Source organism: Myxine glutinosa, chromosome 14 (genome assembly GCF_964187855.1).
Source record: "Myxine glutinosa chromosome 14, kmMyxGlut1.1, whole genome shotgun sequence".
Lineage (NCBI taxonomy): Eukaryota > Metazoa > Chordata > Myxini > Myxiniformes > Myxinidae > Myxine > Myxine glutinosa.
In genome coordinates this window covers 74162063-74174385 of record NC_136274.1, presented here as the reverse complement: position 1 = coordinate 74174385, position 12323 = coordinate 74162063, and the positions used below count along the sequence as shown (strand labels likewise).

At 48.9% G+C, this 12323-nt stretch overlaps 1 protein-coding gene across 1 annotated transcript; it reads left to right on the top strand.

The window, feature by feature from the left end:
* Positions 1-326: 326 nt before the first annotated feature.
* Positions 327-11634, top strand: C1QBP (complement C1q binding protein). Its single transcript, XM_068136151.2, has 6 exons — positions 327-597; positions 3724-3871; positions 5036-5126; positions 8804-8905; positions 9177-9302; positions 11356-11634. Exons 1-6 carry the CDS (start codon positions 411-413, stop codon positions 11500-11502), a joined length of 801 nt encoding a protein of 266 aa, XP_067992252.2. The 5' UTR covers positions 327-410; the 3' UTR covers positions 11503-11634.
* The last annotated feature ends 689 nt before the right edge of the window (positions 11635-12323 follow it).

Here is a 12323-nt window from a genome sequence, read left to right as displayed (position 1 = left end):
CAACACGTCCACAGGTTGAAATGGAACTCTATGGTGTAACAGTATCTATAGTAAACGGCATGTTCTGGTTGTTTTTCACATTTCACACCAAACATTCCACTCAATGGTATACATTAAACAATTGGTGAAGATACATAAATATAATATATACATAGACTGCAGGCCTATATGTGGTGTATCTGCTAACATTGCGGGGAGTGAGGCTGGTCTCCACCACAGTTAATCATATTTTATTTGAGGAAAATACAATATAAACACACTTTATCCATCGTCACTACTTTAACAAAGCGCTAAACCCCACAACTTAACCGCATCAAATTGGTCGATTCCAGACATTGTGCGCTTCGTCTTCGTCTTCTTCACCTTTGCAGGCTCCGTCGGACCGGCGCACGCGCGTTCCGGGTTCCATCATGTTTCTGCGCAGCCTTCTCCGCGTCATTCCCCGCGTTCCCTTTGGCCCTGCGATCCGACACGGCTCGCAATTTGGTCCGGCGAGGCACCTATCGGCGCTTGGGCTCTCGACCCGCGGCGGCCTGCTCCAGCACACGGCATCCTGCGGCTGCGGATGCGGATGCGTATGCGGCCTGCACACCGAGAGTACGCTCCACGCCGCGTCACACGTGCCTCGCTCGGGCCCCACGTGCTCGCCAGACGATTCCGTGTGTGGACGTTAAATGTTTGATTGGGCAGTCGAACTGATGTGGCAAGCTCTACGTAGCCTTGAACATGTCATGTGACCTCTGGCTTAGCTATAGTATAGACGAGAGAGCGACCTGGTCTCAATGCTACGTCATTACCCTGAATGATGTATAGTTAGTCTTGGGGTCAAATAGTCAGTGTAGGGGTAAAATGGGCTGCATGGGGGTCTCTAGTCAGTGTAGGGGTCAAATGGGCTGCATGGGGGTCTCTAGTCAGTGTAGGGGTCAAATGGGCTGCCTGGGGGTCTCTAGTCAGTGTAGGGGTCAAATGGGGGTCTCTAGTCAGTGTAGGGGTCAAATGGGCTGCATGGGGGTCTCTAGTCAGTGTAGGGGTCAAATGGGGGTCTCTAGTCAGTGTAGGGGTCAAATGGGCTGCATGGGGGTCTCTAGTCAGTGTAGGGGTCAAATGGGAGTCTCTAGTCAGTGTAGGGGTCAAATGGGCTGCATGGGGGTCTCTAGTCAGTGTAGGGGTCAAATGGGCTGCATGGGGGTCTCTAGTCAGTGTAGGGGTCATATCGGTGGGCTGCATGGTGGTCTCTAGTCGGTGTAGGGGTCAAATAGGCTGCATGGGGGTGTCTAGACAGTGTAGGGGTCAAATGGGCTGCATGGGGGTCTCGTCAGTATAGGGGTCATATGGGCTGCATGGGGGTCTCGTCAGTGTAGGGGTCAAATGGGCTGCCTGGGGGTCTCTAAGTCTAGTCAGTTTAGGGGCCAAATGGGCTGCATGGGGGTCTCTAGTCAGTGTAGGGGTCAAATGGGCTGCATGGGGGTCTCTAGTCAGTGTAGGGGTCATATGGGCGGGCTGCATGGTGGTCTCTAGTCGGTGTAGGGGTCAAATAGGCTGCATGGGGTCTCTAGTCAGTGTAGGGGTCAAATGGGGTCTCTAGTCAGTGTTGGGGTCAAATGGGGTCTCTAGTCAGTGTAGGGGTCAAATGGGGTCTCTAGTCAGTGTAGGGGTCAAATGGGCTGCATGGGGGTTTCTAATCAGTGTCGGGGTCATATGGGTTTCATGGGGGTCTCTCGTCAGTGTAGAGGTTATATGGGCTGCATGGGGGTCTCTCGTCGGTATAGGGTTCAAATGGGCTGCATGGGGGTCCCTAGTCATTGTAGGGGTTCAAATGGGCTGCATGGGGGTCTCTAGTCATTGTAGGGGTTCAAATGGGCTGCATGGGGGTCTCTAGTCAGTGTCGGGGTCATATGGGCTGCATGGGGGGTCTCTCGTCAGTATAGGGGTCAAATGGGCTGCATGGTGGTCTCTAGTCATTGTAGGGGTTCAAATGGGCTGCATGGTGGTCTCTAGTCATTGTAGGGGTCAAATGGGCTGCATGGGGGTCTCCTAACAACCCTCTATTATATTAGTCTGTTATATTTATATTATTAGTAAAGTCTGTTATATTAACTTATATTATTATATAACAGTTAATATAAGTGTTGTATTATTAGTTATATTATTAGTAAAGTTATATTATAACTTTACTTTTATATTATTTTTATATTATTTTATATTATATTATAACTTTTATATTATAACCTCTGTTATATTATTAGTAAAGGTTTATTGATACCAAATGAAAGGTGTACATCTCACCTTTCAGAAAGTATATGTTGGGCAAGCAGGTGAGTGTTTATCTATAAAGGTATGCAGCATTGAGTGAGGTGACCGAACATGCAATATTTCCATCTAAAATAATGCACAATTTTTAATAAGGAACCTTATAATCAACCAACTATGAAAATGTCAAATTTTCACTTTATAATGATAAAATGAATTTGTTTTCCTGATATATCCTTCTGAATTTGGTTGTTTGTCCCAATTTGTACACGGGTACATGTTCATGTCTATGTGTGCTCAAATCTGTATATACTGGTAATAGGGGACACTGCATCAGCAGCACAGCTGCGCTTCTATAAATGATGCAGCCAGCAGTCACAGGCCGCACACGAAGCACCAGCAGTTACAAATGAATCAATTAAGCGTCTTTGGGCTTCTTGAAAAGCGCTATATAAAATAAATGTATTATTATTATTATTATTTAGTTAACAAAGTTGTTCCAACTTTTCCTCATCAAGCTTCTCTTCGTCACGGAGGTTGTGTGTGTGTGTGTGTGTGTGTGTGTGTGTGTGTGTGTGTGTGTGTGTGTGTGTGTGTGTGTGTGTGTGTGTGTGTGTGTGTGTGTGTGTGTGTGTGTGTGTGTGTGCGTGCGTGCGTGCGCGCGCGCGCTGCTCGTCACACTCGTCGTCTTCTTCACTTACAAACGAGCAGGGCTGCACTTCAATCCAAGATTTGAGCACTTGCAATGATGCGAAGCGCATTTTGAGTGGTCACATGCTCGCCATGTTGTGAATCCGACAAGTTCGTCTCGGGATGCGGATTGAGCCGCCATCAGTGGTACGGGTTGGTCTCCTTCAACGTTCCATCCATGCTCCGTTGGACATGGTGTATTGGGTCTTGCAAGAGATGCTCATTTAGCCTGTCATGGCATGGATGAAGACCTTCACTCTGCTTCGGAGTCTTGTAGAACGTCTTTAGCTCCAGCTAGGCCCCTCTTCTGAGCTGATTGGTCTCGTCTAACCTATTCTTCTTTTCTAAACATCATGTGTGTGTGCACACGCGTTGGGATGAAAAAAACAAAAGGTGTTGGTGTGACTGACATGGTTTGATCCCCTGACCTCCCAGACACAAACGGGGAAAAAACGGATTTTTCCCGAAGTTGGATGTGATGGAGATGTTGAAGTTGTTTGCATTTGTTGTTGGCGAAGAGTTGGTGGTGTTGAATTGAGGAAATTGTTAAGAGAAGGGTTGAAGGATATCTCGGCATCGGATTGAGGTGAGAAAAAGGGCGTCTGGAGAAGTTTGGGTTGCTCAAAACCTCAAACCTCTTTGCATACATAATATGTAGATGCCCTGCATAGTTCCGGTGAGCTTTGTTATTTCTTAACCTCTGAATAGATCCAGACTCGTGAAGCAGACTGTGTTTTATGTCCATTTATTGCTGCTGGGGTCGTGCTTGTGTCCCTCCCACAGGTGATCGTGCATTCTCGGAGTTTCTTGTCGAGGAAATCAAAGAAGAACATACAATAAAGAAGCACGACAAATTGCCTCAGATTAGTGGTTGGGTGACCAAGCTGAACGGCACGGAGGTGAAAATTCTGCGTAATTTGCCATCTGAAACGTACGTGCCGCATCATCTTTCGGGAGCTTTCGAGTTCTCGGCTACGGAGGAAGCAAAAGGGAGTAGGGGATGGAACTATAGGGGAATGTATGAAAGCATGGGTCGGAGAGGGCCTTGCGGGGAAAAAAGAGGTGTTTGGTATACATAATATATCTGCATACCCCAAACTACTTCCTTTCTACACAACAGGCATTTTATTAAGGCCATTTTCCCTGCTAGAGCGGGGGTTAGCCTTGTGGTCCCCATGACAATCTTCTCCATTTTGCCCTATTTTCTGCATCTCTCCTTGTTAACCCCCTTGCCCGCATTTCTTCTTCCACCACATTTAGCCAAGTCTTTCTCGGTCTTCCGCGTCCTCTACTTCCTTCTACATTCATTTCCATCACTCTTCTCAACCAGTCACTTTCATCCTTCCTCAACACATGACCAAACCATCTCAACCTGTTCCTCTTCACAGCATCAATCACAGGCTCTATTCCCATCATCTTTCACAATTCATCATTTGTCTTCCTCTCTCTCAACGATACTCCACACATCCACCGAACCATTCACATTTCCACCCTTTCCAGCCTTCGTTGCTGCTCTACGTTCATTACCCATGTCTCGCTCCCATAAATCATAACACTTCTCACACATGCAGCATACACCTTTCCCTTCAGCTTCAACGACACTCCCCTCCTCGTCAGCATGCCACTCAGTTCCCGAAACTTCTCCCATGCACATCTCACTCTCGCAACCGTTGCAGAGTCTGATCCACCTTCTCCATTCAGCATGTCTCCGAGGTAGCAAAATGTTTTCACACCTTCCAGCTTCATGCCGTCTCCAAGATCCAACTCAACATTTCCTCCATCTGCAGCTCCCTCTGTGCACACCTTACACTTGAATGTAGCTGCCACACTGGTTAATGACCCTCTCAGACCACAACATTTTTGATGAACCCACTCGGCGCACATTGTACATTGAATGGAGTTCACTCCGACACCCTTCCTGCACACAGCACAGGGCCACTTCCCAGTTCTTTACACCTCACCACATACATTTTTCTTTATACAGGGTTTTAATTATTGTTGAGTTGGTTAGTGAAACGCTTTTACATGTGGCCCCTTCATCCTATTGGCTTGGGTTAGAGTGCAGTGCATCAGTGCTGGTTGCTTTTCCTTGCAGTGTGTCGGTGACATTCAACATCAACAACAGCATTCCACCGGCGTTCGACGTGGCCGACGAGGAAGGAAAGAAAGAGGAAGATGCGGAGGAGGTGCGTGTTGAAGTGATTACTACCTCCTCCACCGAAGGTGGACGGTGGTTATGTTTTCACCCCTGTTTGTTTGTCTATGAGCAGGATATCTCAAAAAAGTTGTGGACAGTTAATGAAAATCTTGATATATGAGTTGGGTAGGTAACAAGAACAGGCCCATTAGATTTTGGTTCAGGTCCAAATCCAGATCTGTCCTATTGGTGGGATACAAAACGTAAACTGTTCAGTCTGGCAGGGGTACGCGCTCTACCGAGTGGAAAAATCCAACAAGAACCGACCCTGTTGAGACGTGAACTGCATGGCGAGGGAAGAGCAGGGTCGTGCACTTTTTGTTTTGGAACTCTGCTCCCATTGAAGATTATTTATATTTTATTTTTTTATGTAATGATCATTTATTTATCTGTCAGCGTTAAGAGTAGGCGAGTTATTGCCAGCACTATGGCAAAATTTCTGCCCTAACTAGTCAAATGTCATGCCTGGCCAGCCTGTTCCTGAAGAAGATTCGGGCCAAACTTACCCTACCCCTAACCCTAACAACTCGGCCGACCCCACAAGTAAAGGTGGGTTAATAGTGTTATGTTTATGGGGTTAGATGAAAGAATCCCATAGTAAAGGTAGGATTGTATAATTCTAGCATGGACCGTGGACGCGTAGGAGAAATCTTGATGTACTTAAGCAGGGAGACTGTGGCTTAAGATTGTTTACTTGTCTTCACACGAGGGGTGAAGCAGTGATAATTAATTAGGGATTAAGGTTAATTTTCCCCCAGTACGTGATATTCCATCTGTGAATTTCCCTTTGTTTTGCTGACGAGGCCGGCCATGAAAACCTACATTAAACGGCAACAACCGCCGGCAGGACCCGAGCAGAGCCGATCGGCAAGTAAGCCCCGCCCAATTGACCTAATAAGGAAAAAGGCCATGCCCCCAAAGTGGTACGAAGGGCGTGGAAGAGCAGAGCCGGCAGGCCACGCCCCCGAAGTCATGATTGGCTGAGAAGACCATGGAGTGATTTAGAAAGAGCTTTGCCATTGGTCGGTATGACGTCATCGAGAAGCTTCTAGAGTGCACTTGGTTCTTGCTGGAGGAAGAAGGGCGTGTCTCTTGGGCTGGTAGAGGAGCTTGGCCATTTTTGTGCGCTTGTGAGGAGAGCTTTTGGAGCTTTTGAGAGGTCGGAGTGAGGTGGTTTTGGCTGCTGTGGTGCTCTTCCGGTAGGTGGGGGCCGCGTTGTGCTTGCTGGCCCAGAATTGAGAGGATGTCTTGGCTGCCCGCTTCACGGCTCAGTGCGCTCGCATCGTCGGCCGGGGTCATATAGGTGCGGGAAGCATTGGACTTGGCCACCACTGCCGACCTCACCAAAGTACTCGCTGGGACGACGAGCTAAGTCCACTATAAAAAGGAACATTTTATTTTTATTACTTTTCCCCTGTGTGTTCGTCTTTGAGTGTGTGGAGGGTCCCTCAAAGTAGGATTTATTTTACCTCAACATTTATTTCGATATTTTCATTCCTTCATTTATTTTCATTAAATCATATTTGTTGAATTTTCCTTGCCGTGTTTACTTGTTTGTGGTTTCGCAATAAACCCGTGTGTTCAGTTCAAGTAAACGCTTTACCTGCCTTTATTCCACGAGCGACAAAAATACCACCATTTTTCAGGCAGCCGCCTCAGGAGTAAAACTCTCGGTTATCCGTCATTCAGCGGTCTTAATCGCTGGTGACGACAATGGTGACGGTTAAAGAAGAAGATTTATCTGTCAGGGTCGGCGATGCCTGGTACCTTTGTGTAAATGTTCAGGAAAGGTGGTTTACGTCTGGGTGTGAAAGAGCACCACAAACGAATGGGTTTTTAGGCATTGAATTTTGGAATTTTATAACAGTTCAACCCACACACCATGCCTCTTGAACACTCGCGCCCTGACCTCTTGAACCCCTGCGCCCTTCCATCTTGAACCCTCGTGCCCTGCCCTCTTGAACCCTCGTGCCCTGCCCTCTTGAACCCTCGCGCCCTTCCATCTTTAACCCTCGCGCCCTTCCATCTTGAACCCTCGCGCCCTTCCATCTTGAACCCTCGCGCCCTGCCCTCTTGAACCCTCGCGCCTTGCCCTCTTGAACCCTCGCGCCATGCCCTCTTGAACCCTCGTGCCCTGCCCTCTTGAACCCTCGCGCCCTGCCCTCTTGAACCCTCGTGCCCTGTCCTCTTGAATCCTCGCGCCCTCTCCTCTTGAACCCTCGCGCCATGGCCTCTTGAACCCTCGTGCCCTAACCTCTTGACTCCTCACACCTTGCCTTTTGAACCCTCGTGCCCTGCCCTCTTGAACCCTCAAACCATGCGTCTTCAATCCTCGTGCCCTGCCCTCTTGAACCCTCATGCCCTGCCCTCTTGAGGCCTCACACCCTGCCCTCTTGAACCCTCGTGCCATGTCCTCTTGAACCCTCGCGCCCTTCCATCTTGAATCCTCGCGCCCTTCCATCTTTATCCCTCGCGCCCTGCCCTCTTGAACCCTCGCGCCCTGCCCTCTTGAACCCTCGCGCCCTGCCCTCTTGAACCCTCGCGCCCTGCCCTCTTGAACCCTCGCGCCCTGCCTTCTTGAACCCTCGCGCCCTGCCCTCTTGAACCCTCGCGCCCTGCCCTCTTGAACCCTCGCGCCCTGTCCTCTTGAACCCTCGCGCCCTGTCCTCTTGAACCCTCGCGCCCTGTCCTCTTGAACCCTCGCGCCCTGTCCTCTTGAACCCTCGCGCCCTGTCCTCTTGAACCCTCGCGCCCTGTCCTCTTGAACCCTCGCGCCCTGTCCTCTTGAACCCTCGTGCCCTAACCTCTTGACTCCTCACACCTTGCCTTTTGAACCCTCGTGCCCTGCCCTCTTGAACCCTCACACCATGCGTCTTGAATCCTCGTGCCCTGCCCTCTTGAACCCTCATGCCCTGTCCTCTTGAACCCTCGCGCCCTATCCTCTTGAACCCTCGCGCCATGTCCTCTTGAACCCTCGTGCCCTAACCTCTTGACTCCTCACACCTTGCCTTTTGAACCCTCGTGCCCTGCCCTCTTGAACCTTTGCGCCATTTCCTCTTGAACCCTCGCGCCCTTCCATCTTGAACCCTCGCGCCCTTCCATCTTGAATCCTCGTGTCCTGTCCTCTTGAACCCTCGCGCCCTGCCCTCTTGAACCCTCGCGCCCTGCCCTCTTGAACCCTCGCGCCCTGCCCTCTTGAACCCTCGCGCCCTGCCCTCTTGAACCCTCGCGCCCTGTCCTCTTGAACCCTCGCGCCCTGTCCTCTTGAACCCTCGCGCCATGTCCTCTTGAACCCTCGTGCCCTAACCTCTTGACTCCTCACACCTTGCCTTTTGAACCCTCGTGCCCTGCCCTCTTGAACCTTCACACCACGCGTCTTGAAGCCTCGTGCCCTGCCCTCTTGAACCCTCATGCCCTGTCCTCTTGAACCCTCGCGCCCTGTCCTCTTGAACCCTCGCGCCATGTCCTCTTGAACCCTCGTGCCCTAACCTCTTGACTCCTCACACCTTGCCTTTTGAACCCTCGTGCCCTGCCCTCTTGAGGCCTCACACCCTGCCCTCTTGAACCCTCGTGCCCTCGTCAACCCTACCAATACCCTGCCCTCTTCAACCCTACCACTCTCCCACTCTCTTCAACCTTCTTCCTATCTCACTGTTCTTCCTGTAGTCTGAGCCTGACATGGAGTCTCTTCCCAACTTCGTGGTTGAGGTGGAGAAAAAGGATGCCAAACATTCCCTTGTGTTTGACTGTCATTTTCCTGAGGATGAGGTGAGTGTGAAGATTGTGGTGGATTGGAGGGGTGGGGGAATTAGGCTGATGAAGGGAATTGTGTCAATTTCAACTAAGGGGTTTTGGGTAGATTTTAACTGATTTGGGGTGCTGGGGGGGGGGGGGCGTGATTGGGGCAGGATTTTAATTGGTGAGGGTCCTCATGTGATAGCAACATGCAGACTAACATATTAGCACGTAACATTGATCAGCTGCGGAGTGCTCTCCTTCGAAAGGTCATGGAGGGCCTTTGTACCTGCGTTATGCACAGATGTCCGGGGAGGATGACACCGCCTCGCCTCACATATTTGCAATTCGGGATGTGAGCTTCCAGTCTCCTCAAGAGACAGAATGGAAAGAGACAGCGTACACCCTGAGCACGGACATGCTGGATCTGGTGAGTCCTTGGCATACGAGCCGTAAAACTGTACTACGTGTCATGTACATGTAATGAGTAGTTTTGAACAATTGTATTTATCAAGCGTTTAAAAAAATAAACATTTGTTTCCTGCTTTCCTTTAATGTACGGAGGAAAATGAGAAACGCCATGCGTACCATTATTTCACTGTCTTATGCTATGAAGGTGGGACAGATAAGGCACAGACTGCAATTGTGTCTTTGGTAGTGCTGCATTATGGAGCATAGTGTTAAAAAATTTTGAGGAGCCAATGAGCCATTGGTGATGTTTAATCAAAAGCGCCTCGTGTTCCATTTTAGGAAGAGCGCGTCTGTCCCTCACTACATCCGTAGCCTGTTACTAAGATGTGACAGATGAGATGGACCAAATGTATTCGGCCTTGTATCTTTGTCTGAAGATTTAAGGTCCTTCATTTGGGATTTTTACATCCTTAGGGAACTTCTTTTTCTTTTTTTTCATTAATGTACATGATGGAGCCTTGGGTTTTGAACACGTATGTACAAAATGGGGGTGGAGTGGTAAATCATTCTCGCATATTTGTGTATATCATAAATAGATGGTGCCTAAGCACCATCAGGATTGGCAGGATGACCTGGAGGTACAGTGTACGCACACTCGCCTCGAAGCCATCTCGGCTGGGTTTGTATCCCGACGCACCTGTCATCCTGGTGTTTCGCAGGCAGAGTGGGTGGTTCATCAATGTGTGTGCCGTCCCTCGGATGGACGTTAAAACCGGGCGTCCCATCTACTGGCGTTCGTTGTTGGACGTTAATTGCCACATGATGTTCTTTGAAAAGAGTAGGCGAGCATGGCACATCACCAGTGCCATGTACAACTTAATGCATCACCTGCTGCTGCTGGGTAGGCAATGGCAAACCACTCAGTGTAACCCTTACCAAGAAACTGTTAGAGTGTCGGTGCTGCCAATGCAGAGTATACAAGGTTGAGGCTCGTGGAAGAGCTGGGACACAACAGAACAAAAGGAGCCGTGGAGAGATGGGGCAACACCAACAGCAGGGTTGAAGGACGAGATAGAGGGACACTTGGACAAACAATGCGTGTGGGCAGGAAAGGATGGATGGGGTGGACAAGATGAATCAGAAGCAAACTCTCAGGAAGGAAAAACTAGAGATTTGGAAAGAGGTGGGCTTGGGGAAATGGGGGGGGGGGGGGGGGGGGAAGCATCATCGGGCTGCAATTTAGCTTGGATTCAAGTCTAACCAAGCCTGGTGTTGGCCTAACGGTTAAGGTGGCTGGCTTGAGATCTGGGACCTGAATTCAAGTCTCCCGTTGAATTAATTCCAGGCGGGTTGACTCGGCCTTCTGAAGTCGGCAAAATGAGCACCAGCTTACTGGGAAGAATGAGCCATTTGGGGATCCTGCGTCAGAGTGGCGACCCGTCCAGGATTGTACCAAATAGCCTGGAAACTGCTTTGGTATCCCCATACATGATCACGATGCAAAAACGAGTGGTCTAGTCACGTCTAACCATTCATCGAGCATCAAGGTGCTCATGGGAAATTTGGAACGTTGCTGGTTTAGGAATCTACCCGAGAGATGGCAGAAAGGTAGGAGTGCGACTGTGTTGCAGGTCGTTTATAGATCCGTGCAGGTATTTTTAATTCGTTCAAGGTGTCTGCATACTATCGCATGCTCTTCTTCAAAAGACACAGTGGGATATTTCTCATCCACCAGCAAATCCTAACCCACCTTGATACAATGCACTACCTGCGAGGTACCAGATTGACAGTTTATGCAACATAATATTCGTCGGTGAAGGTGTGACGGTCTCCATTGATGGACAAAATGAGCGACGGATAGTTTTTTGTTTCAATTTCGAGATCGAGAGTTTTGTCACGTGCATAAAGGGTGAAGCTGTGCTCGACAGGTGTTGCAGCAACTCCAAAAACCCCCTTGCATGTGAAGTGTAGCCTTGGATAACTGAGCGGTAATGGGATAATTTATATGATGCATGCGTTATTCCATTATCCAGCATATCCCGTACTGCACCGCTCCCACTTTTTCCCCCAAGGCTCTGTATGACCACCTGATGGACTTCCTGTCGGAAAGGGGAGTGGACAATGCATTTGCTGACCAGCTTGTGGAACTCAGCACGGCCGTGGAACATCAGTCTTACATCAACTTCCTGGAGCGACTGAAGGATTTCATCAAGAGCTAGTGCCAAGGCGGGGTGACGGCACTAACTCAAACAGTGGCGGTTATTGTCAAACTATGAAGGGTTTTGGGCTTTGAACTCGTTCCTTATCAGTGATATATAGTGGTCTTGCAAATAAATGTTAATGAAAAGCCATTTCTGTTGTTATTTATTTGTTTTGTTTTTATTTCCCTTGTTTAACCTGCAGGCAGGAAAAGTGGAGACGTGTTTTTGATGCGAGGAAAAGTTTTTGTAACCAATTGTGGATTTGGACAAATACCATAATGATACATGTACAGGCTCTTCCATACACCTTGGATTGCTGAAAAAACATTTCCCTATCAGAGCAAGGCTCATGGAAGAGCAAGGTATACCTGATATTAAGACAAACGTCAAGGGAATGAATGAACAGGAAAGAGGACGGAAGGAAACGCTGAAGCTAGCAAGTACAATGGTAAAAAAAACAAAAAAAAAAACCTTTAGAGGCCATTTTTCCCCGCAAAGCGGAGGTTGGCCTTTTTCGGGGACCGTGGTTGTTGTTGTTTTTTGGTCCCCTTTTTGAAGCAATGTTTTACGGCCGGATGCCCTTCCTGACGCCAACCCTTTTTGTCACCTTTTACGACAAACAGGGAATTACCAGTGAACTGGTACTCAATTTGCCGACCTCGGAAGGATGACAGGCTGAGTCAACCCCCCTGGCGTTAATTCAGCGATCGACCGGGATTCGATCCTAGGATCCTAAGCTGGCACCCTAGCCGCTAGCCCAACACCAGGCTGTAAGCAAGTACAATGGTTGAGATATGAAAAGTTAATGGGGGTAATAAAGATTATAGGGCAGAATTGGG

Coding starts and splice junctions, on each gene's coding strand:
- C1QBP (XM_068136151.2), top strand. CDS start 411: ATGTTTCTGCGCAGCCTTCTCCGCGTCATTCCCCGCGTTCCCTTTGGC. Junction 3,872..5,035: donor CGTAATTTGCCATCTGAAAC/GTACGTGCCGCA, acceptor TTTTCCTTGCAG/TGTGTCGGTGACATTCAACA. Junction 9,303..11,355: donor GCACGGACATGCTGGATCTG/GTGAGTCCTTGG, acceptor TTTTCCCCCAAG/GCTCTGTATGACCACCTGAT.